Source organism: Physeter macrocephalus, chromosome 4 (genome assembly GCF_002837175.3).
Source record: "Physeter macrocephalus isolate SW-GA chromosome 4, ASM283717v5, whole genome shotgun sequence".
Lineage (NCBI taxonomy): Eukaryota > Metazoa > Chordata > Mammalia > Artiodactyla > Physeteridae > Physeter > Physeter macrocephalus.
In genome coordinates this window covers 95,270,781-95,297,618 of record NC_041217.1, presented here as the reverse complement: position 1 = coordinate 95,297,618, position 26,838 = coordinate 95,270,781, and the positions used below count along the sequence as shown (strand labels likewise).

At 38.6% G+C, this 26,838-nt stretch overlaps 1 protein-coding gene across 11 annotated transcripts in view; it reads left to right on the top strand.

The window, feature by feature from the left end:
* Positions 1-26,838, top strand: part of CDC14A (cell division cycle 14A) — a 172,226-nt gene that overhangs the window by 114,222 nt on the left and 31,166 nt on the right. For all 11 annotated transcript variants that reach the window (XM_028489075.2, XM_028489072.2, XM_028489073.2 and 8 more), the window contains 2 exons: positions 5,670-5,808; positions 20,879-21,038. In XM_028489075.2, the coding sequence (XP_028344876.1) occupies positions 5,670-5,808; positions 20,879-21,038 (299 nt within the window). The remainder of the gene's footprint in view (positions 1-5,669; positions 5,809-20,878; positions 21,039-26,838) is intronic.

Here is a 26,838-nt window from a genome sequence, read left to right as displayed (position 1 = left end):
TAGTGCCTGTGTTCTGGTGGATGAGGCTGGATCTTGTCTTTCTGTTGGGCAGGTCCACGTCTGGTGGTGTGTTTTGGGGTGTCTGTGGCCTTATTATGATTTTAGGCAGCCTGTCTGCTAATGGATGGGGCTGTGTTCCTGTCTTGCTAGTTGTTTGGCATAGGGTGTCCAGCACTGTAGCTTGTTGGTCGTTCAGTGGAGCTTGGTCTTGGTGTTGAGATGGAGATCTCTGGGAGATTTTCGCTGTTTGATATTATGTGGAGCTGGGAAGCCTGTTGTGGACCAGTGCCCTGAACTTGGCTGTCCCACCTCAGAGACACAGCCCTGACATCTGGCTGGAGCACCAAGAGCCTGTCATCCACACGGCTCAGAATAAAAGGGGGAAAAAAGAGAAAGAAAGAAAGAAGAAGATAAAATAAAATAAAGTAAAATAAAATAAAATAAAGTTATTAAAACAATTATAATTAAAAAAATTTTGTTAAGTAATAAAAACATAAAAAAAGAAAGTAGAGAGCAACCAAACCAAAAAACAAATCCACCAATGATAACAAGTGCTAAAAACTATACTAAAAAAAAAAAAAAATGGACAGAGAGAACGCAGGACAAATGGTGAAAACAAAGCTATACAGACAAAATCACAGACAGAAGCATACGCATACACCCTCACAAAAAGAGAAAAAAGGAAAAAAATACATATATCGTTGCTCCCAAAGTCCACATCCTCAATGTGGGATGATTCGTCGTCTATTCAGGTATTCCACAAATGCAGGGTACATCAAGTTGAATGTGGAGATTTAATCCATTGCTCCTGAGGCTGCTGGGAGAAATTTCCCTTTCACTTCTTTGTTTGCATAGCTCCTGGGGTTCAGCTTTGGATTTGGACCCGCCTCTGCGTGTAGGTCGCCTGAGGGTGTCTGTTCTTTGCTCAGACAGGACAGCGTTAAGGAGCAGCAGATTCGGGAGCTCTGGCTCACTCAGGCCGGTGGGAGGGAGGGGTACGGATGCGGGGCGAGCCTGTGGCGGCAGAGGCCAACGTGACGTTGCACCAGCCTGAGGCGTGCCATGCGTTCTTCCGGGGAAGTTGTCCCTGGATCACAGGACCCTGGCAGTGGCGTGCTGCATAGGCTCCCAGGAGGGGAGGTGTGGATAGTGACCTGTACTTGCACACAGGCTTCTTGGTGGCTGTAGCAGCTGCCTTAGTGTCCCATGCCCATCTCTGGGGTCTGCGCTATAGCCGTGGCTCGCGCCTGTCTCTGGAGCTCCTTTAAGCAGCGCTCTTAATCCCCTCTCCTCGTGCACCAGGAAACAAAGGGCAAGAAAAAGTCTCTTGTCTCTTCAGCAGCTCCAGACTTTTTCCGGACTCCCTCCCGCTAGCTGTGGCGCACTAGCCCCATTCAGGCTGTGTTCACACTGCCAACCCCAGTCCTCTCCCTGGGATCCAACCGAAGCCCGAGCCTGAGCTCCCAGCCCCCGCCTGTCCCGGCGGGTAAGCAGACAAACCTCTCAGGCTGGTGAGTGCTGGTTGGCACCGATCCTCTGTGCGGGAATCTCTCTGCTTTGCCCTCTGCACCCCTACTGCTGCACTCTCCTCCGTGGCTCTGAAGCTTCCTCCCTGCCCACCCCCCCCCACCCCATCTCTGCCAGTGAAGGGGCTTCCTAGTGTGTGGAAACCTTTCCTCCTTCACAGCTCCCTCCCACTGGTGCAGGTCCCGTCCCTATTCTTTTGTTTCTGTTTTTCCTTTTTTCTTTTGCCCTACCCAGGTACGTGGGGGAGTTTCTTGCCTTTTGAGAGGTCTGAGGTCGTCTGCCAGCATTCAGTAGGTGTTCTGTAGGAGATGTTCCACATGTAGATGTATTTCTGATGTATTTGTGGGGAGGAAGGTGATCTCCACGTCTTACTCTTCCGCCATCTTGAAGATCCTCTCCTCATTCTCCTTAAGTATATTCTGCCACTGCCTTCTGACCTTCAGAGTTTTCTCTGAAAAATCGGTTGATAACCTTATGGGGATTCCTTTGTGTGTTATTTTTTGTTTTTCCCTTTCTGCTTTTAATATTCTTTCTTTGAATTTAATTTTTGTTAGTTTGATTAGTATGTGTCTTGGTGTGTTTTTCCTATGGTTTATCCTTTATGGGACTCTCTGTGCTTCCTGGACTTGGGTGACTATTTCCTTTACCATGTTAAGGAGGTTGTCAACTATAATCTCTTCAAATATTTTCTCAGACCCTTTCTTTTTCTCTTCTTCTTCTGGGACCCCTCTAGTTCGAATGTTGGTGCGTTTAGTGTTGTCCCAGAGGTCTCTGAGATTGTCCTCAATTCTTTTCATTCTTTTTTCTTTATTCTGCTCCTTGCAGTCATTTCCATCATTCTGTCTTCCAGCTCACTTATTCGTTCTTCTGCCTCAGTTATTCTGTTATTGATTCCTTCTAGTGTATTTTTCATTTCAGTTACTGTGTTGTTCATCTCTGTTTGTTTGTTCTTTAGTTCTTCTAGATCTTGTTAAATATTTGTATTTTCTCAATCCGTGCCTCCATTCTATTTCCAAGATTCTGGATCATCTTTACTAACATTGCTCTGAATTCTTTTTCAGGTAGATTGCCTATTTCCTCTTCATTTATTTGGTCTTGTAGGTTTTTACCTTGCTCCTTCATCTGTGACATCCTTTTTTCTGTCTCTTTTTTTTTGTTATGAGTGGGATTGTGTTCCTGTCTTACTGATTGTTTGGCCTGAGGCTTCCAACACTGGAGTTTATAGGCTCTTGTGTAGAGCTAGGTCTTGGTGCTGAGATGAGGAACTTTGTGAGACCTCATTCCGATGAATATTCCCTGGGGTCTGAGGTTCTCTGTTTGTCCAGTGGTTTGGACTCGGATCTCCCACCGCAGGAGCTTCGGCCTGACCCCCGGCTCGTGAACCAAGATCCTGCAAGTTGCGTGAGATGGCAAAAAAAAAAAAAAAAAAGAGAACAATAACAAAGTAAAAAATAAAATTAGATTAGGAAACTGACAGATATGTTAGAAAGAATATAAAAATAAAAATATAGATGAATCAACAACCGGAAGCTACATCAGTACCACAATAGTAAAAAAGAGGAGGAGGGAAAAGAAAAAAAAATAAATAAAGGGGGAAAAGGCCTTGGCTGTGGAGGGCAGGGCCTAAGCAAGGACAAGGTTTGGGTGGTGGGTAGGGCCAATTCTCAGAGCCCACAGGGCTGAAAAAGGCCCTGGGGGCTGTGGGGGGTGGGGCTTAGGCTCAAGGAACAGAAGGGGCCCAGGTGTGCCCCCCACCCCTGGTCTCAGAGAGCAGGGGACCTCACCTGGGAGGCCAGCAGGCTTCCTGGGCCTCAGTGGGTGGGGCAGACGCCCTCCTGTCCTCTCCTGCTCCTCTGGTTTGGGAGGGCTCCTCCTGCCTGCCTCTCCTGATCTCCCTGGCCTCCCTCCTATACCCCCAGTGGTGGGGGGGGGCAGCCTTGGAGTGCAGGGAACCAGCCTAGAAGCTCAGCAGGCTCCCTGGAGGGCCAGGCGATTGCCCTCCACTCCTCTCCCGCTCTTCCTGGAGAGTCCCTCTTGCCTGCCTCTCCTGATCTCCCTGGCCTCAGGGACACCAATCCTGTCTGGCCTCCACTTCTGCTCCCCCCTCAGTCCCCCCACGTCCTACTGGTTCACTTGGGGGTTCCTCCCATCTCCTTGGGCGTCAGAGTCCCCCACTGGTGGCCGGCAGGTGCCCTAATTGTGGGGAGATGCTAACTCCCTGTGTCTTCCCACACCGCCATCTTCATCCTATCACTTTTGTTTCTCTGGAGAGAGAGAAAAAAAAATCACAATTTGTAAAAACATTTTGAAGAACATTTTGATCATGATAGTAACCAATACGTCCTTGAAAATCATTTCTAATTATATTAATTTCTCCTACATAACAGAAATTGGGTTCAACATAAGAAATATGTTGACACAAAAGTTTCAAAAAAATGTAAGAGCCTCAAGAAAGGAAACTTGAGCACTTCTGTTGGCTTGGTTCTTAGTGGATTGTGTGCTCTCATAAGGGCCAGGACCATGTCTGTTTTATTTGTCACCTTATCCCCGGCTTCTAGCACAGTACCTGGCAGGTAGTAGCTGCTCCATGAATACCTATTGGCTGAGGAAATAATGAAATCCTGGTCTTTGAAGGAGTTATATAGAGGTTAGGAGCACCTGGTGGAGATAGTATTGAAACAGTCATGAGTTAGGCAGCTAATGGGACCTGATGATGCTTATGGTGTCTTCTTACTATGGTTCTATAAATCCTTATTCTACGATAAGTTTAAAAAAACCTCACCATTTAAATAGGCTTGAAAAAAATGACCATTATAATATAATCAGTTACACTACTGACAGAGTCACACACACAATGTGGTTTTTTTTTAAAATTAATTAATTAATTAATTAATTTTGAGCTGTATTGGGTCTTCGTTTCTGTGCGAGGGCTTTCTCTAGTTGTGGCAAGCGGGGGCCACTCTTCATCGCAGTGCACGGGCCTCTCACTATTGCGGCCTCTCTTGTTGTGGCGCACAGGCTCCAGACACGCAGGCTCAGTAGTTGTGGCTCACAGGCCTAGTTGCTCAGCGGCATGTGGGATCTTCCCAGATCAGGGCTCGAACCCGTGTCCCCTGCATTAGCAGGCAGATTCTCAACCACTGCGCCACCAGGGAAGCCCCCACAAAGTGTTTTTAATTAATTAATTAATTAATTATTGTTTTGTTGCGTTGGGTCTTGCTGTGTGTGGGCTTTATCTAGTTGCAGCGAGCGGGGGCTACTCTTTGTTGCAGTGCACAGGCTTCTTGTTGCGGTGGCTTCCCATGTTGCAGAGCACAGGCTCTAGGCTCATGGGCTTCAGTAGTTGTGGCACGTGGGCTCAGTAGTTGTGGTGCATGGGCTTAGTTGCCCCGCGGCATGTGGGATCTTCCTGGGTCAGGGCTTGAACCCATGTCCCCTGCATTGGCAGGCAGATTCTTAACGACTGTGCCACCAGGGAAGTCCACAAACTGTTAACTGAAGGTTCATCTCAACCTGGGCTGGAGCTAAGGATAGGGAGCATGGGGACACCTGACAGCTGATTTTTTTTTAAGTTAGTTTATATATTTTTAAAATTTTATTTATTTACTTTTGGCTGAACTGGCTCTTTGGTGTGGCACACGGGCTTCTCTAGTTGCGGTATGTGGGCTTAGTTGTGGCGAAATGTGGGATCTTAGTTCCCTAACCAGGGATCGAACCCGGGCCCCCCTGCATTGGGAGCGTGGAGTCTTAACCACTGGACCGCCAGGGAAGTCCCTGACAGCTGATATTTTGCAAGTGCTTGTCTGGAACCAGTATTGCCTTAACAATGTTCACAATGACAGTCATTCTCAAAGGCCCTCGGGGGTTGAACTCTCCATAATTTTCAAGATACTTGCTCTGATTTTTATATATATTTTTACATATGTTTATTTGATCATATGATCTATTTTTAAAAAATTTCTTGAGTTAGAATTATCTTTCAACCCCCCCCATCATGAAAAAGCATTACATTATTGCCTCGGTTTAAAAATCTTGTATTATATTTGAAACCATAGCAACTTCTGGACAGGGTTTAATTTCAGAGTTTTTGTGGGTGCATTTGCTGTATTTTGTATTTCTTGTTGTGTTTCCCTCTCTTACAGCTGGTCTTGGAAGAACAGGGACCTTGATAGCCTGTTATGTCATGAAACACTACAGGTTTACACACGCAGAAATAATTGCTTGGATCAGAATATGCCGGCCCGGCTCTATTATAGGACCCCAGCAGCACTTCCTGGAAGAGTAAGTATAGTGTCTGCATTATCACATGATGTTCTTGTTCCTGATTATTTCTGCCGCTTGTTCCCTGGTTGTGGACTATGTCAAGCCCGTGGTTGTGAAATGGCTGCATTGTTAGAGAAGGCTGTACCTCTAATGGAACGTTGTTGATTTGACAGCTAATGCATTCTAACTTAGTACCTTTTATATTTCTTAGTTCAGGTGAGAGTGAGAAGAAAATCACAGAGCCATCTCTGCCTACCTTTTTTCTGTCATTTTCTATGTGTGATCTGGCTACAGTGCAATTTTCTTATGTCAGCCCACTTGGCACTTTTCATTCTTCTTTTTGTTTGCACATCTAAAAGCAGAATGAGAAAAAACACACTACAGAGGTCAGTCCGGGATTTCGATGACATGGCTGCTCCTCTGACAACTAAGCTGTTCCTGTAGCTGCAACTTATGAGTTATCAAGGAAGAAATAAAGAAGACTGGGTTTTAGTCCTGGCTATACCACTAACTAGCTTTATGACCATTATTTAGAAGAATACTTATAAATTCCTTCTTTCATCCGTTCACGTACTCATTCATTAACTATTTGTCAAACCCCAGCCCGCAAGGCGGAGAGGTTTACCCTGTAAGAGTACAATCCTTTCTGATATCCCCTTAAAATTTCAGAAATTACCATTCATTTACCCATTAAGAAAATGAAGAGATGAAATTAGCACTAGCTGATTTAGGTCCAGCTCTAAAATCAATTGGTGATGTCTTATACTGAAATTTCATTTTTTTCTTTTTATTCTGGTGTGGATCTCTATGGAATAGCATTCTTTTCCAGATAATTCCTTTCCCATTTAAATCATTTTATGTCGGTGAGAAACAAATGATCATGAATTTCATAGAAAGATGCTGTAAGCAAGCTTTAAGCATCTGAAATGGATAAAAGGATTTGAGCCTACTGAGCAGTTACTTTAGTTGCCAATCCCAGAGGGGAATAAGTGATAGGAAAAGACATGCTGAAACATGTGCAGTTATACCTTAGCTTAAAAGAATGAGGTGGAAGTGTAATGAATACACAAGGAAAAAATACCCAAGAACAGGATCATTAAGAAGACAAGTTCCTAGGTTTTTGGCCTGTGAGATACAAATAAAATAATTATATTATTTTAGAGCTTTCTTCTTGTCAGATTCTCTGCCAGTGGTTTCCATTATTTTGCATTATGTGTGCCTACAGCATGGGACTTTGTGCTGTGTATCTGCCAGGGGCTTGTTGTACTAATTACTTACTAAAGTTGAATAAATGGCCTTAGGGTTAGAAAACAAAAAACATTCCTAAACCTGGATCTTTAAGCCATCTCTTAAAATCATTGTTTGGAAGAATGTTCGTTCATTAGGTACCTACCGAATACTCACCTTGTCCCTGGCTCTCTGCTAGGTACAGTTCACAAGGTGAGGAGATTTTCCTGAGAACACCACTGGTCAAATTTACCTAGATGTCTCAGGCCACCAGATGCCACAACCCTCCCACTTCATGCCTGCATACTCCTCCTTCCTACTCTGCCTTCTCTCTCTGCCATGTCTCAAAATAATAACAGAAGAAATTAGGGTTATGAGGCAAAGGCATTCTAAGTTGAAGAGTTTTTCATTTATAGATACTTAAGCGGCAAAACTTAGGTTATTTACTTAGGTGTGAGTCAATACTGTAGTTTTCTACTATCTGTGAATCTGAGGTGCAGGAATGACTTCCTTATATAATGAGATATTAAAATCAGTTATTACTAATGTTTAGGTCAGAACCTTCCTGAAGGCAGGTTCTCGATCTGAGGCACTATACCTTCTATATTTTGCAGTATTTCCTATAGAGCCATTTCTATGGAGAAATGTCTGCATTACTCATGGGCTTTCACAGGCTTTTTTGATTGCCTCCTTCTAGGTATCGGTCTATGGCCTAATTTACTTTATGCCTCTAAGTGGCACCAGAGGTAGTATTTTGCTTTACTTAGCTGTGTACACTTATTTTGTTTTCTCCTTCTCTCCTGTTTTCCTTTTTCAAGACTATGTCTTTTGCAAATATTTTCTCCCATTCTGAGGGCTGTCTTTTCATGCTTTGCAATGACCTAGAGGGGTGGGATAAGGAGGGTGGGAGGGAGGCTCAAGAGGGAGGGGATATGGGGACATGTGTATGCATATGGCTGATTTGTTGTACAACAGAAACTAACACAGTATTGTGAAGCAATTATACTCCAATAAAGATTAAAAAAAAAACCAACTCACTAAAAAAAAAAAAAAAGAGACTATGTCTTGATGTACCTCATGGCAGAAGACATACTTTACTGTGTTAGGGACATTCATTCTTTCAACAGATGTATGTTAGGTGCACAGTCTCTGCCAGGCAATGCTCCTGATCCTGGGGATGCAACAGTGAATGCAGCAGATGAGGTCCTTTCCTCCCAGGGTGTCAGTATTTCTAGTGGAAGGAGCACACAATAAACAAGTGTATAAGTTTACATACAAGGTGATTTCTGACAGGGACATGACAACAGAGACCAGCAGCAGGGGAGGGGGATGACTGATGGGGGAAAACCGTTCTGGTTGGTGTGACATAGTATCTTAATTTGTATTTTCCTGATGACTCATGATCTTGAACACCTTTTATATATGTATCTCCTTTGTGAGGTGTTTGGCCCAAGTCTTTGCCCAGGAAAAATTTTTTTCTGTGGTAGTTCTTTATTTTTTAATTAAAAATATTTGTTGAAGTTAATATAAAACCATGATTTTTCACAGTACTATACACAGAGCTGAAGTTATTCTACAAATTATTTAATATTAGGGAAAGCAGGTAAGGTTGTATCTGGCAGCTTTACAAGAGCACTTTTGCTTTTCCGTGAGATTGTTTTTTTAATTGAGGCATGATTGACATATAACATTATATTAGTTTCAGGGGTACAACATAATGATCCAATATTTGTATACTTATTTTAGATATGGGTTCTTTGTCAGATGTATGTGCTGTATGTTTTTTAATGAGAAAAATTAAAAATTTTGCTGAAACTGATTTTTAAAAATTAACTTCTTATCCTGCAACCTTACTATTTTCATTCGTTAGTTCCGGTAATTTTTTTTTTTCCTTTTTTCTCGTTGCTAAGATTTCCATTACAGTGTTAGTTAGAAGTGGTGAAAATGGACATCCTTGTCTTGTTCTCAGTCTTAGGGGGAAAGGCATTCAGTCTTTCATCGTTAAGTATGATGTTAGCTGTGGGGTTTTCATAGATGACCTTTATCTGAATGGGGAAATTACCTTCTCTTTTTGGTTTGAGAATTTTTATTAATAATGGGTATTGAATTTTGTCAGTGTTTTTCTACATTTGTCAAGGTAATCATAATCTTCTAATGCGAATTACATTGATTTTGAATGTGGAGCTATGATATGCATGATGTGCTATTATTTTTTCATATGGCTGGATTCGATATGCTAATATTTGTTAAGGATTTCTGTGTCTGTATTCATGAAGGACATTGGTGTGTAATTTTCTTTTCTTGTAATACTTTGGTTAAGTTTTGGTATCAGGGTTATGCTGGCTTCATAAAACAAGTTGTGAAGCATTTCCTTTTCTATTTTCTACAAAGAATCTATGTATAAGATAATAGTGGATTTGAGGGGGTGGGATGGGAAATTAGGGGATGAGAGAGTCATTTGGAAATAAGGGCCTGGTTGATGTTGGATTACCTGGAAGGGTTGATCGTCTGGTGTGACAAAGGTAGACCAGGATGTGAGCCATGATGGGTTTTGTTCTGAAAAGCTTTTAGAGCCAGGTGGGTCATCAGTAGAGGCCAGAGGGTACAAGCCCTCTGAGGACTTTCTACCCAGCAACTTCTGGGGTATGGTAACCAAGTGGATGAGGGACCACTTGCTTAGGTGGGTAGCAGGGGAGCATGAGGTACCAAGGGAGTCTCCGCTCCTCTGCAGAGTGGTGCTGTGGTCTGCTGGAGGAGGTGCTAGGTCACAGGGAGCCTGGGGGGCTCTGGTGGTCAAGCACTTCTGTTCAGCTCCTTCCCTGACTTTTTCTAACCATCCTGCTGGGAAAGATTATTTAACATGCCTTTCTCTAACCATTCCAAACATGACCTCAAGCCTTCTTCCAAGCTACATTTTATGCCAATAATGATTTTTCTCTTACCTTTCTCATGTTGCTCCTATTAGCTGCTAAAAGTTTACTTCCTCTATTACATATAAACCGTAAAAAGAAAGGGAAAGGGTTAATTTATGGCTCTACTTTCTTTTAACAAGCTCCTAATGATAAAACTTTAAAATAATTTTTCATCTTGAGCATTACTGTTACAATTTTCTGTTGGTTTTAAGTTTTTTTCAGTGGTCTTTAATATACCTGTCCATATCATTCTTGTCCCAGATTGCAGGGATGCCTCCTTTTCTCCCTCATTTCCTTCCTTCCTTCCTTCAACAACTATTTGTTGAAAACCACTGGTATGCAGTGTTCTTTGCACCTGGGAAGCTGCAGTGAAAGAATAATTTCTGACCTATAGAGATGGAAGAAAAAGAAAGAGGAGGAGGAGGAGAGGGGGAAGGGGGAGGGGAGGAAGAAGAAGGTTGGGGGGGTTGATTGGTTGTGTGGTTAATAAACAAATGCATGAATTATATAGTTTCTCTGACCATGATTGGTGTGATGCAGAAAAATGAAGCACAGAAGAATAGGGGAAGGAAGAGAAGGCAGTTTTAAATAACGTGGTAGTGGTGGGGCTCATTGAAGACTTTTGAGCAAAGATCTCGAAGAACTGGTAGAATAAATCGTGGGTGTTTTGGAGAAGAGGGTTTCCCTCTGAGGGAACAACTGCTGAGGCTCTGAGTGGGAATGTGCCTGAGGCCACCATGGCTGATGGGGAGAGCAAGGGAGATGAGGCCAAGAGGAAAAAGGTCAGATAAAGCATCCTTCTAGGCCTTTGTAGGAGTTTGGCTTTTCTTTGCATGAGATGAAAAGTCAGCACAGGGTTTTGAGCAGAGGAGTGAAGTGATCCAACTATAATACACATACACACACACACACACTTTTTTAATTAAAATTTTTACTTTGGGATAATTGTAGATTAACATGCAGTTGTAAGAAATGACAGAAAGAACTCTTGTCTACCCTTTACCCACTTTCTCCTAATGCTACCATCTAGCAAAACTATAGTATAAGATCACAGTCAGAATATTGACATTGATACAGTTAAGATATAACATTTCCATCACTGCAAGGATCCCTCACATTGCCTTTTTATAGCTACTCTCACTTCTTCCCTGCCCACATCCCCTCCTTGACTCCTGACAACTGCCAATCTGTTCTTCCTTTATATATTTTGTCATTTCAAGAGTGTTATATATATGGAATTATAGAGCATGTAACCTTTCGGGCTTGGTGTTTTTCACTCAGTATAATTCTCTGGAGATTCCTCCAGGGTGTTGCATGTAGCAATAATTGTTCCTTTTTGTGGCTGAGTAGCATTCCAAGGTATGAATGTACTGCTGTTTGTTAACCATTCACCTGTTGAAGGACAGCTGAACTGTTTCCAGTTTTCAGCTATTATGAATAAAGATGCTATAAATGTTCATGTACAGGTTTGTTCAAACATAAATTTTCATTTCTCTGGGTTAAGTGCCCAAAAGTGCAATTGCTGGATTGTATGGTACGTGTTTAGTTTTATAAGAAACTGTCAAACTGTTTTCCAGAGTGGCTGTACCATTTTACATTTTCACCAGCAGTGTTTGAGTGATAGAGTTTCTCTTCATATTTGCCAGCATTTTTTTTTAGCCATTCTGATAGGTGTGTAATGATATATCTTTGTGGGTTTGGTTTGCATTGAAATTGTAATTATAAGTAATAATGGACAACTTTTCATGTACTTATTTGCCATCCCTATAACTTTTTGGTGAAGCATCTGTTCAAATCTTTTGTTTATTCTTTGAGTGATTTGTTTTCTTATTATTGAGTTTTGAGAGTTCTTTAATGTTCTAGGTACTAGTCCTTTGTCTGATAAATGGTTTGCAGATATTTTCTCTCAGTCTATAACTTGTCTTTCATCCTCTTAATAGAATCTTTCACAGAGCAAAAGTTTTAAATTTTGATGAAGTCCAATTTATCAGTTTTTTCCTTTTTTAGATCATGCTTTTAGTATCAGATCTAAGATCTCTTTGCCTAGCCATAGATCCCCATAAGTTTGTGACGCCTTTTGAGTTACTTTTGTGTAAGATGTGAGACTTAGGTCAAGGTTCTTTTTTTTTTTTTTTTTTTTTTTTTTTTGCCTATAGATGTCCAGTTGCTCTGGCACCATTTGTTGAAAAGGTTGTTTTTTCTCCATTGAATTACTTTTACATCTCTGTCAACAATTAGATGGGCATATTTCTTTGTTCTTTATTCTGTTCCATTGATGTATGTGTCTGTTCTTCCTCCAATACTGTACTCTCTTGATACTGTACTTATATAGAGAGCCTTAACCGAAGAATGACTCCTCCCATTTTTCATTTGTTAACAAAATTGTCTTAGCAATGCCAGTTTCTTTTCTTTTCCATATAAATTTTAGAATAATCTTGTCCACATCTACAAAAATATCATGCTGCAATTTTGATGCAAATGTGTTAAATTGCTATATCAGTTTTGGGAGAATTGACATCTTTACTGTTGTTGAGTCTTCTAATCCATAAACACAATATGTCTTTTCATTTATTTATATCTTCTTTGATTTCTTTCATCATCATTGTTTAGCTTTCATCATATGTCCTGTTTTGTTAGATTTACACCTAAGTATTTCAATTTTTTTGAGTGATTATAAATGATACTGTTTTTTTAATTTCAGTGTCCATGTATTAATTGCTCATACGTAGAAATACAATTGACTTTCTATCTATACTTATTTTGTATCCTGAAATTCAAGAGAGAGAGAGAAAGAAATGTGTGTGAATTCCTGGGGATTGCTGCATAGACAATCATGTCATCTACAAATAGGGAGAATTTTGTTACCTTTCCAATCTCTATGTCTTTTAGACATAGAGAACTAGAACTTGAATAATTGTGGTGAAAATAGACATTCTTCCCTTGTTCCCAGTCTTGGTGGGGGAAAATATCCAGGCATTTACCATGAAATATTAATTGGAGGTTTATCAAGTTGAGGAAGTTCCCCTCTATTTCTGTATTTCTGAGAGTTCTTATTATGAGCAGGTGTTGAATTTTGTCGAATGCTTTTTCTGCATTGATTGATATGATCATGTGATTTTCTTCTTTAGTCTGTTAATATGGTGGATTACACTGATTTTTTTAAAATATTGAATGAGGCTTACATCTCTGGAATGAACCCCACTTGATCTTATAAATGGGGAGTTTGCAAATATGATCAAGTAAAGGATCTCGGAGTGAAGAGATTATTCTGGATTATTCTGGTGGGTTCAGTGTAATCACAGGGACACAGGAGGAGTCAACTAGACAAGAAGGTGATGTGATGATAGAAACAGAGATTGGATTGAAGCTGGAGGACGGGACCATACACCAAGGAGTACGGGCAGCCACTGGTGGCTGAAAAAGGCAAGGAAACAGATTCTCCCTTCATAGTCTCCAGAATGAACCAATCCTGCCAACAATTTGATTTTAGTTCAGTGAAGCTGATGATGGACTCCTGACCTCCACAACTGTATGAAAGTAAATATGTGTTCTTCTAAGCCACTAAGCTTGTAAGAACGTAATTTGTGATAGCAGCTTTGTTCAGAGAAGAAACTAATACATCTGTGTACATTGTATACATTTGTGTAGATAGTCAGTAAATATGTACAATAAGATACACAGATCCTAATTTGAACATGTATATTCCAGACTTCTCTTATTCATCATATTTCTACTTTGGAGTATTCGATGTAGTAGAGTTGCATGATTGACATGTTATTTAAGGAAGATTGGGCTGCAACAATGTATAAGATGAATAGAATGGAGGGAGATTGGAGTCAGAGAGGCTAAAAAGGAGACTACTACTAAAATCTAGGGGACAGGGACTTGTCAAAGGGGCTGGAAGTTAGACCGAAGAATTAGAGATGGGCACCAGGGCATTTCAAGGAAATAAATCTCAGGCTTTGAAGATTGACTAATGATATGAGAAATGAAGAGCGTGATGTCAGTGATGACGTAGAAGCATGAATAAGTAACAAGTTCATTAGGAAAGAAAGAGGATTAAAAAGTTTTCTAATAGGTTTTCGTCTGTCGAAAATGACTGAACAAGTTCGAGGGATTGTATTCTTTCAGAAGTGAAAAATCCAGTCAGTGCTTTTTAGATAATGTTCATTCTAAATCTGTGACTTTAGGAAAGCTGGTTCATCACATCGGGCTAGTCCTTGAACACCAAAGTGTACCCAGGTGTTGATTTCTATGCCTTGAAGAAATCTTCCTCTTAATGTCACCAGCAGTAAGAGAGATGTTTATTAACATCCCTGTGAGCTGATGAATTTATGTATTGGCGGATCAAGACATCCCTTTTGTTACGGACTGAAATTTTATATTTAAATTTTTTTCTAGGATATAAATAAAGCTATTTGCAAAACAACCATCAGGTGTTTTTCTTCTACTTAAAGTTCATATTCTTAAGCTAAAAATACCATCCTGCACCCGAAATATGTCTTCTACCAAATATCCTCAAAGTTCTTAAAATGCTGCACAAACATGCCTGTTTTATTACTGAGCCAAATCTAAACTCATCCTTCTCAGAGAAGCCTGTAGAATATATATATAGTATATAGATGGGATCAGGCTGCTTTTATGATTTGTTTTATTGAATATTCACTGTGTGATACTATGCTGACCTCTGGATCATGATCCATTGAAGCTTTCATTCATTAGAAAGGGATCCTTGAGGGACAAGTATGCAGTTCCCACGGGGACTTTCAGCTCACAGAGATCTTTTACTTATGGGAACTGATATGATGTTGTTATTGTTTTTATTTTTAAAAATCCTCCTGAGGCGGTAAGAACTCAGAGCTTAAATCTGGATTCTGCAGGGAGTTCTGTATTTGCAAAGTAGAGCTTCCACTTTGAATGAAGTTATCTTTAAGAAAGCAATGTTGTGGCTGAACTCTTTTGTTCCTAAATCCATAAATCAGAAATTGCCCCATTCTGCTTTATTATCATAGATATTTTCATCAACTTCCAGTAAGTTGGATATTTTTCAGCATTGTAATTTAGTTATAAGCCTTCGGTTATCTGCAGTACTTCTCAGATATTAAAGTGTGTAACATTCATTTGGGGATTTTGTGAAATGCACTTTCCAACAAGCTCCCAGGTGATAAGTATGCTGCTGGTCCACCAACCACATTGTGTAACAAGAGTCTGTGGCTCATTTTTACTTGTAGATATCAGCTTATACAACATTTAGTTTGGTGCTTATGGCATTTGGTTAGTTTCACAATTGGATTGAACAATAGAATTTAATAGTTCAACCATTGGTTTTTATTTCAGGGAATTACTAAAAATAAGATGAAGAAAACCTGTTCAAGAAAATGGAAAAGTGCTTAAAAATGTCTAACAATAACCGCTTGAGTTTTAAATTATAATTTATTTATAGTATTTTTTTAAGATACATGGGCTAGGTCAAGAAATATGGATTAAATTTTTTTAATAATCTTTTTTGAAGATTTAAGAACTTGTCTTTCATAAAATACAGTACTTAAAATTTGAAATATTGTGAACAAAAGAATTTAAAATAATAATAGACAATATTGTGATTTGTTTATTAAACTAACAAGCATATTGCATAGGTTTGAATTTGCACTGTTTATTTGATAGTCATATTTTTGCAGTAACAGTTATATTGCTTTTAAGTATTTACTGTTGCATCATTTGATCCATTTATTGACTCTCAGTTGACATTGAATCTATTGGCTAAGCAAAAATAAAATTCTAATATGGGTCTAAGTAAAAAGGATAAGGTATATGTAAGAATTTTTGGCAATGATGGCATCAGAAATTTATCTTGAAATACTCATATCAGTTACTGAAGATAGAAGATTGAATGTTTTTTGTTTTGTTTCCTTTTTTTTCTTATTAAAATATGTTTTATTTGTTGACTGAATAATGCTAGTTCTATGTTTCCTGTGTAAAAGGGTTAGAGTTGGAAAAACAAAATGTAAACCATAAAGCATTAGGTTTACTTATAAAGTTTGTACTTTGGTATGATACCAAAGTATCATATGGTATGATATGGTATGATATGGTATGATACTTTGGTATGATCCTAATTGTGGGGTTCTATCCCTAAATGAGAATTAGCTGGTTGAATCTTTTTGGGAATTCCCTAAGTCATTTTTTTCTCTCCTTGTGTATTTCAGAATCAAGAACTTTTCCCTACACCCTCATAAATTCTTTCTAAGCATCTTCCTATTAAATCTTCCATTCTTACTCTCCAAAGTAAGAGTAGAACTCCTTGAATACCTGTCTCCTTCCCACCCCCTGAATCTTGGGTACTGCTTTCTAGTCTGTCTTCCTCTGATATCAGGTTAGACCATTTCATTAGCCCAATTCTTTAAACCAGGAACTACTCTGTTTCCGAAAGAGCCCTGGGGCAGTAGAAGGAGGCACACAGGGCAGATTGGGGCTCCAGTCACAGCTAGAGGAGGCCTAGGTCGAGCTAGAAAGTTGGTTGGGTTTCTATATGAAATGACCAAATGGTGGCTTTGGATGGACACTGGGGTCAGGATTAGGTCATACTAGAAAAATATGTGTCAAGGATGGAAGAAGTGATGAAGAGGAAGGGTTAGGATGGTGTGGAGATGGGATCTGGTTACAGTCAGGAAAGTGAGAGAGAAGAGGTCAGCCACAAACAGAAGAAGCTGCACTGTGGCTGCCACTGTGTTCTGAATTCAAAACCAGGAATATTTGTAACAATGCAACTGACCTGACTTTCTTTAGAGGAATTTTAAAAGCAGTTTTTTTTTTTTAAAGACTCCTGAAGGTTTTATATCAGAATTAGCTATGACTTGGCTCATAATGAGGCCAAGTTAATTAGTTTTTTTCTTATGTCCCAGGCTTGGCTAGCCCAAACCTGACTAACCTAGGGTCAGGACATGGCTAAAAATAATGACCCCTAGCACTGGCTACTTTTCTCAACAAGACTCTGTTCAAAGTTACTTCAAAGCACTTGTTCTTTTTTGGTAGAGGGTCAGTTATGTCACGCTCTCTTAGAAAATGCACTACTTTACTGGGGGATTTACTTTGAGTTGGTGTGTTAGCTTCACAGGATTTGATTTTTAAATGCTGAATACTTAAAAATACATGTTTTACTTCTGTTTGAGATGAGGCTTTTAAGGAGTAATAGACACCACAATAAAAGCTAGCGTGGTTTCCACTGTCATTAAAAAAGGTATTTGCGTGAAGTGCTGCTTTTTCTTAAGGAGCATTTGAGTACAGCATCGCTTAGCAACACACAAATCAATTTTGACACCTTATCATCTGTATATTCAGGTTTAAATCAAGTCTTTCCAGTGATGGGACAGATTGAGTCTTTTAAACTGAGCAAGTGAAAGGTGTCATGTTGTCATCTTCATCTTTAGGTTGGCAGCAAGTTTATAACATTTTGGAATTAGAATTTTTTTTCAATTTATCCTCTTGGGCCTCCAGCTTCTCAGCTTCTGTTCCCTCTTCATGTTTTTTATACCTAAAGATCCTTACAGGGTCTTCCCTTCAGTTCTGAGATTTAAGGTAAGCCCCTTAGCATGGTGTGCAGAGGTTGCCAGGAGCTGCTTCCTGTCTCCTCTCCTGTGAAGCAGAAGGGCTTCAGCCAAGCCAAGCAACAGTTTTCCATACATGCTGTGTTCTTTGACATCACTGTTTCTTCAAGCCCACATTGTTTTTTTTGTTGGGGAATACTCTTGCTGGCTAAGCCCTGCTCATCTTTCTAGATAATGTATGGATTCTCAGACAACTTCAGTCTGATTCTTTCAGTTTGAGTTAAGGGCCCCTTCTCCTAGGCTCCTAAGCACATCTTGGTCATAGGGCTTTAATATTGGATTTCATTTGTTTACTTTTCTCATACTAACCTGGGAATTTCTTGAGGGACAGGAATTCTGTCTTATCTGTTTACGCCTGTCCTTTCTGTGTGTTTCATGTAGCTGATTTTTTCATTATCTGTGACAAGGCTGAGTTTTCTTTCCTTGTGAAGAAGTAGTTCTTTATTACTGGGGGATTTTGACCAGAGGCCCAAGACCTCTATTATTTATAAATTTAACAGTTATTTTTTGAAGCATCCATTCTGTGCCAGGGCTGTGCTTTTGTTTACTACTACTGGAAGAATATAGATTCAAGCATCATATAAAAGGTTATGCTAGATGTAACAGTAAGTGAAAAAAGTTTGGAGGAGCAAAAAATTAAAGCAAGAATTTTTGAAGATACAAAGTATCAGGAAGGCTGTTCCATGGTTTTATGAAGATTTCCACAAGGGGAGAAAAAGTTAAGAGTTCGTTTTGAATACATATTTTTACAACTGGTATAGAAAAATTACCTCATCAATTTATGTATCCTAAGCTCAGGAAACACTCCTCAGTAGTTTACCTCCAAGAAGCAAAAAAAATCTGCCATGATAGAAGGTAGATACTGCCTACTCCTCTAGTGAATTGGTGTGTGTGGATTTCTGGAATTTTAATTTTATTCATATGTTTTAAAATTCACCAAATTTTTATTTTAAAATTTAATGTATTTAGAAACATTCTTTAATCTAGTTTCAATTTTAGAACAATGTTAGGAATGAAAAGTCAGTCTTGTATGTGGACAGCGTTTTATATCTATAGTGGCTATCTATATCTGTATCATATCTATCTCTACATCTATATCTATATATCTGTATCCATACAGGCCTGTCTCAGAAATTATATCTAAAGGTATTTCTTTTTCTCTTTTGCTTTATTTGGAAAATATTGAAAAATGAGCAAAAAGTAAAAGAAAAACAAAATTTCTTATTTGAAAGTAGGGTAGGATATTATATTTAAAATAAAGAAAGCCCCTCAACCATTCAATTCTACCCTATGCTGTTAACATTTGGGGACTTCTTCTCCTGACTTCTAAAGGTGCTCTTGTTAACACAGTGTAGTCATGTGCTGCCTGCTGTCTTTTATGATAGCAACTTTAAAGGTTCCTTTTCAAAATTATCTTTGTTCTGCTTTGAGCTATATTTTTATTTATTTATTTTCAGATCATTTATTTTTTACAAAAGCAAACAAAGCACATTGTTTTTAAAAAGAGTAAAAAGGTGTAGACATTATGTAGTAGAAAGCAAAAGTTTCCTTTGTCACTGTTCTTCGGGGTAACTCATTAATATTTTGGCATATAATCTTCTAAATAACTGTGAACTGTGAATTGTAACCATTTTCCCTTTTGTTTTTGTTTTTTAAAAACAGGGTCACACTTTCCACACTCTGTCACTTATATTATTCATTCACTAATGCTTTATTTCATGGCTACTTTTCCCTGTCACCACATGTGAATCCATCCCAGGCTTTTTACTGACTATATAATATTTCACAGAATAGAGCTACTGTAATTTAATAAGCTGTTGTCCATTAGGGTGTCTCCATTGTTTCGCTAGTACAAATAATATTGTAACAAGCATGTTTGTGTCTTGTACACAAGCGTGTGTTTTTGTAGTGTGATACCTAGATATGGATTTGCTTGGTTGGAGGGATTGCATATGTAAAGTTTTGCTGTAATTTAAAGGATAAACTCTTCTTCAAGACTTTCAACAATTTTTAACTGTAAACAATAAAGTTCTGATTTGAGAATAAACATGGTTTAAAAGGAAAGACGGATTCCTGTTTAAAAGGAAAGATGGATTCCTTTCCTGAGGGCTCAATGAGACAGTACATTTCAGGGAGGGTTATTTGTTTTTCTCCTCAGGTTTTAACCTGGATTTTCTGTGATATGTAGAACCTTTGAGAGAAAATATTACTTGGTCTTCCTGCTGCTTTACAAAAGAAATCTATGTTCTTATTGGTGGCATCTCCCTGATAATGCTATTATTTCATAGCATATTGGTATTCCTTGTGATGAACAATAATGTTTTTGGTTGAATTCTAATCTGTACAGTATGGTATAGGTATAGTACAGAACAAAAACTGTTCTGTGGGGTAATTTATCTTAAAAGAAATACATGAAGGTGACTCGATCAATAAAAATAGTAGCCCCAGATTGTCATTTTACTTACACATTTAAGTTCTTTTCTTATAACCTTGAAAACAGTTGTAAATATGTCTTGTTTGAATAAAGGAAAGCTTATAGATGAGCGTCAAATACATTTTCTTTTTCCCAAAGGATCATCTAATTGAGGCTATAAACCTTATTTTTAGGTTATAAGAGTGGGTTTGTAAAGTTATATGTTCAAGGCTTTTCATAATATCACATACAATTAGGTGTTTGGTACTTTTTTAAGGTACTATCTCCATCTAACTTAAGTTTATTCACCTACATCTTTGATTCCATTTCACTCCAGCTATTTTTACGGGTGTATCAAATTGCTATTTGAGAACTATATTACAGATTTCAAATTCATGTTTAAAAGACAAATTAGCTCACTATTTTTATGGTTGTGGAATTTGTTTTAAACAGAGAACCTTAATAGCCAACCCATGTAGGGCTATATAGACATATATTGGAAGAAGGGTTTTTTATTTAATATATAACTTTATTAATTTATTTTTTGAATTTTATTTTATTTATTTTCTTATACAGCAGGTTCTTATTAGTCATTCATTTTATACACATCAGGGTATACATGCCAATCCCAATCGCCCAATTCAGCACACCACCACCCCCACCCCACTGTGGCTTTCCCCCCTTGGTGTCCATACGTTTGTTCTCTACATCTGTGTCTCTGTTTCTGCCCTGCAAACCGGTTCATCTGTACAACTTTAAATAATTTATTTTGGCATTCAGAAAATGACTTTATTTTTCTTTAAGACTTCATAATCTTTCTAGTCTGATCTGCAAATGTCTATCTGCTAATCTTTTTGTCCATAAGATATACTTTTGAGGAGGTGATATTCATTTATTTCAAAGATTATTTTGTTTTTTTCTCCTTTTTACAGGAAACAGGCATCGTTATGGGTCCAAGGAGACATTTTCCGATCCAAACTGAAAAATAGACCATCCAGTGAAGGAAGTATTAATAAAATTCTTTCTAGCTTGGATGATATGTCTATTGGTGGAAACTTATCTAAAATACAAAATGTGGAGAGATTTGGAGAGGTGAGTTTTTTCCAGGAAGATTTTCATGTCTCCTTAAGACTAACATTCTGCATTTCTTTGTTTCCCAATTGAACACATATAACATAGCCACATCTCTTCTCTGAATGCTGCAGTACTAAATTTTTAGGCATGGAGTCAACACCTATAAAGCAATAATAAAAGCAAAGAAAGCAATTATTCTTAAAAAGAAAAAAGCTTTAATTTAAGGAGTACAATTATAAAGGAGTCTACTCTGGTTTGGAAAATACTTACAAAAAAGAAATAGAAAAGCAAACTTTCTCTTTGAAAATGGAAATAGATATCAAGAAGAAAAATCTTAACGGGACAGTTGGATATTACATACCACAAGTGGTACATTGAAGCCTCAAATTCATGATTTCTAAAGTAAGTCCAGAGTTGAAAACATAATCAGGGGCAACTTTTTTTTTTTTTAATTGAGACTCCATTATAAACAAACCACTTTAAACAATTGACATACATCGTCTGATTTAATCTCCATAACTACCTGTTGAGTTAGCAATATTATCTCTATTTTATAATAAGGAAATTGAATATTAGAGAAGTTCTAATCTCAGTGTCAGAAACATGATTCAGTCCAGGTCTATCTGATTTCAAATCCATATTTTTTTCTATTACACCTGCTACCTCAATAAAATGGTAGTGATTCACTAAGAATTAAGATCATGGGCATTTTTGGAGCTAGAAGCAACCTTGAAATAATTTGTTCTAGTTTCCTCTCTTGTGTGGATCAGAAACCTGGGTCTCACAAAAGTTTTTACTTGCCCAAGGTTACAGAGTTTTCAAGTAGTGGGGCCACCTTAAGAGCTGGTGTTCTAACTCCTAGTTTAGCTCTTTCTACCACAATATGCCTGAGGTGAAGCTAAACACCTAGTTTATATTTATATTTTTATGTCACTAAAGGGGCAAAAGAGCTATTAAAATATTTAAGCAGCAAGTATAGATTTACATTCAATTAGGCAGTGACCCATTAGACATGGACAAGGACCTTGAACAAGCTTAGCCCTCAAGGATGGAAAGAATGCATCATAGCTCTGTTAGGTCAACAATTGGCATCCCAAACAGATTTTTCTTCACCAGGAAAGATAACAAGAGTGCTTGGAGATAGGGAGTGTTTTCTTCAAGAGGAAGGATGGGGACTGCTGGAGGAACTGAGTTTTCAACCCTGTGGTATGTTCTCCAGGACAGCCACCGATGAAGTGGCTAAGTTTACTGGTTTGAGTCATCTGTCCTGACCACGCGTAAATCTTATTAGCCAAGGTCGTGTTGATGTTCAGAGCCTTTGTAGACCTTTTCTTGTCTCTGTGTTATGGTTTGGCCTTTTCAAAGCAAACAAAAAGGATCTGGACTGACATTTTAATGAGATAATGTAGCTAAACAAGAACACTTTGTTGCTCTGGTCAGCATTTCCTCCCCAGGTTTGAGTTCAAGTAAATAAGGCTTTTGAGTTATGACCTCAGAAGAGGCACATGTGAAACCCATCCATCTATCTGAGAAATATATTTATCTTGCAGGAACATAATGCTTTTTATATCGTAATCTGTATTAAATTAACATCTGGTAGTTAGAACATTTCATTCTCATACTTTTTTAGATCCCAGTTTGTTGAACTTGAGACTGATTAACATTTATTTATCACTGGAAGGGTGATGAATGCAATATGATTGAAATTTAAAATAAGTCAGTTTTAAATATGAGCATATATTCAGATGTTGGCTGTTTTACCTCCTTCCTATTTTCCACACCCCAAATTAATTACTTAGCTCTCATTCAGAAGTGCTATTAATTTTGAAATTAGAGGACAGAAATGAAAGAGTTCAGAAATACTGGAGAATGATGGTGTGGTTAAGATTGTAGACAGTGACATATCTATGGGTTTTGGACGACTTTATAGTTAGGTGATGCTTTGTGCAAGTACCTCTTCTGATTCTGAGCCTTTTTATTGCTATGCTTATCTGGTGCTGTCTCCATGAATATGGGGAGTTAGTTTACTCAAGTGAGTGTAACAGAGTTAGTGATTTCTTTATCATTCTTGTGAATTCCAATTGGGAAAATACGTCAAGAATGCTGCAAGGGTTTTAATGTTTCAAGTTCTATACCAATGTTCAGGATAGAAACCCATGGAAATTTTGGATTTATTTAGTTTATATACAGAGAAAGTGCAAAAAAGCCAGTGTTCTTCCAGAGGTAGTTTTTTTTTTTAAAGTCACATTAAAAGCAGAGATAGCAAATTATTTTTTGATTTCTATGCCTACAGAAATTTTCCTGTGATTTGTTATTAGGAAGCTTGGGAAGCTCCGTAGTTACCTGATTTGGGGAGCTTGAATGTATAGTTTTTCAGTGCTTGTGGGGTGGGTAAAAGGAAAATAATCAAAAGTCTGAACCAGAATGATTCAGGCCGTAGTCATGGAGTAGGTTGTGGCTTTAATGAATTCTCTTCTCCCACTTAGAGTTATGAGAAATCTTTTAAAAATAGAGGCTTTTCCTTTATTGAACCTGGTCTTCAGTGCTGGGCTAGGAACTATGAAATGTACACAGCCCATCCTGTGGGTCTGGAGTGGGCTCCCTGCTTCACGCCCCTGCCTTGCACGGTCCTTTTCCTCCATGGTCCTTACCTCGCCTTCCTTGCTGGGCAATACGCTTTGTAAGGATGGAGGCTTCTATCTGCCCTCATCATAAGTCTATTCCTAGCCCACAGGGCCTTCGTAAATATTACCTGAATGAATGAAGACTGACAGTTTCACAGAAAACAAACAAGAATACAGACATGAAACCGGTAATAATCCAAGCTATCCAAGGGTAACATATACTCAAATATAAAATAGTACCAGCAATAAGTGCTCATTTTGACATTGAGTGGCCTTAGGATCCATTCTGTATTGGGGTTATTAAAAAATGGCTTTAAATGGAATCTAATGTACTTTATTTAAAGTGCCAGATGTATAAGGAGTTAAATGAGGAGCTTACAGGGCAACAACAACAACCTAAATAGCACCTACTATGTGCCCGGCACTGTCCTAAGCACTTTTTTACATGGATTAATTTTAGGCCTTAGAAGAGCTGTATGAAATATCGGCACCTTTACTAGGTCCATTTCACAGATGACATAACTGAGGTAGAGGAAGTTAAGCTGCCTGCCCAAGATCACAAAGTACAGAGTGGAGTTGTCATTTGAACCCAGGCACTCTGGCTCCAGAGTTGGCCCCTGACCCTGAGGCCTCTCACTGTACTATGCTGCCTCTCCACTGGGTCCTCTTTGTGGCTCTAGTACATTGCATACAGTCATTTTGGACATAACCTTAGCCAACGTGTCCTAATAAATTTCTCCTGGAATTGCAATTGTTTTTATCCTTTTCCTACCCTAGGGTGATAGTCCAGTATTAGCACACCAGTCAGTATGTACTCTTGAGTTAGAGATATTAATTAGATACAGGTGCTGCTGATGTTTAGCCATGTTCACATTAATTGACAATCAGGTAAATAAGTGTGGTGTTTTAATTATATCATTGAGTTACCATGATTTATAAAATCCTTTGCCCATGAGCAGGGTACATCTTAAAAAAAAATCTATGAAGTACAAATTAAATCTCTAAGGCCCTACTTTTAAGCACCTTTCTTTCCACTCTTAGGCCCACTAAGGCATTCCAGGTCCAATCTGAAAGCTGCTGGGATCCACCAGAGGCTATCAGTGAGGGGAGTGACAGTACGCAGATTCACCCTTTGAGGAGCTCACCCTGGCTGTGCTGTGGAAGGGGTGCTGGTGTCTGTGTGTGGCCCGGGGTTGAAGGCCAGGGAGTTGGTCATGAGGCAGTGGTCCAGGTGACAGAGGTCTGAACCAGTGGCAGGGAGAAGGAAGATGAAATTGGGGAGCTCTGATAAATCCAAACTTTTTATTGATCAGAAACAACTTATGAAGATGACCTCTTTGCCTTTCTCCAACTTTTACATCTCATAGGTTTAACATCTGAGAGATGAAAAGAATTTTAGAGATGACCCAGTCATTTTTCCTTGCCAAATCATTTAAATCTACTAAAAATTCCATTTTTGTCTTTTTCTTTCAGTCCTTAGACTTCTATTTTTACTTGTTTCTATTTCAAACTCTCCTTTTATGTCATTTTTCTATTATAACTCTTCCATCTTTATTCCATAGTGTGCTATATTTCATCTAAAATATCTTTTCTTAATGGCATACACAACAGCCTCCCTAGTAGTTTTCTCTGTTACCATTTTATTAATGGTAACATAAATAAATAAATTTATTAATGTGTTGGTCAGTAATTTATCCAACTGAAATCTATGGGCACAATTTAATTTATTTGATTTTGGTTTTCATCTTGTCTGCATATAGAGAACAACTGGTGGAATAAAATACATCTTCATATTTTATGCTATTTGTTCTTTAGCTAGACCAACACCTATAAATAACAATATCTTTAAAAATGTTCCTTCTTTATGTGTTTTAGTTGGCTCTTATTTTCCTGTCTTTATGTAGGGTAGGCTTGTATCCAAAAGAAAACTCACTGATACTCAGACCCTCCAGAGGGTGATAGGGGGTCTGAGAACAGACCCCTGTCCTTGGGGGAGCCAAGATATCAGGGTTTTCCCTGAACTAGGCTTCTTCACCATTGCCAGCAGTCGTGTGGCTTTGCTTCAGGGGATCTGCTGCTTCCAGAGTAGCTGAGAGCAATAGGGGGGCTGCACTGGGACTCTGGGGAAAGGGGCTGGAGCCCAAGAGCACACGGAGGCCTAGGTTAGATTCTCGGCATTTATTGTTTGTGACTTTGTTCATCGTTAGTCATCATGAGGAATGAATTTGGTATCAAGAAGGCGGTATAACAGTACCTGATGAGAAACATCTTCAAACTGCCCTCGGTCCGCCAGTTCTTGGGATTGATTTATGCCTCATGACAAATGGAACTCTATTTTCTAATATACTTTTCCCCACACAGGCGCTTGTGACCTAGTATATGTTATAAGTGCCCTAATAAATACAGGGGTTGGTTATATTCCTGTCTGCATGTCTTATTCAGGATTCCAGGAGACCAAAGTCCTCTTCTATATAGTTTTTTTTCTTTTTTTAAAAATATTTTTTATTGAAGTATAGTTGATTTACAATGTGTTAATTTCTGCTGTACAGCAAAGTGATTCAGTTATATATATATATATTCTTTTTTAAATATTCTTTTCTATTATGGTTTATCATAGGATATTGAATATAGTTCCCTGTGCTATACAGTAGGACCTCGTTGTCTATCCATTCTATATATAAAAGCTTGCATCTGCTAACCCCAACTTCCCATTCCATCCCTCCCCCACCCCCCTCCCACTTGGCAACCACCAGTCTGTTCTCTATGTCTGTGAGTCTGTTTCTGTTTCATAGATAGGTTCATTTGTGTCACATTTTAGATTCCACACATAAGTGATATCATATGGTATTTGCCTTTCTCTTTCTGACTTACTTCATTTAGTGTGATAATCTCTAGTTGCATCCATGTTGCTGCAAATGGCATTATTTTGTTTTTTTTTGTGACTGAGTAGTATTCCATTGTATATATGTACCACATTTTCTTTAGTCATTCATCTGTTGATGGAAATCTAGGTTGTTTCCATGTCTTGGCTATTGTGAATAGTGCTACTATGAACATAGGGGTGCTTGTATCTTTTTGAATTATAGTTTTGTTGATATATGCCCAGGAGTAGGATCGCTGGATCATATGGTAATTCTATTTTTAGTTTTCTAAGGAACCTCCATACTGTTTTCCACAGTGGCTGAACCAATTTA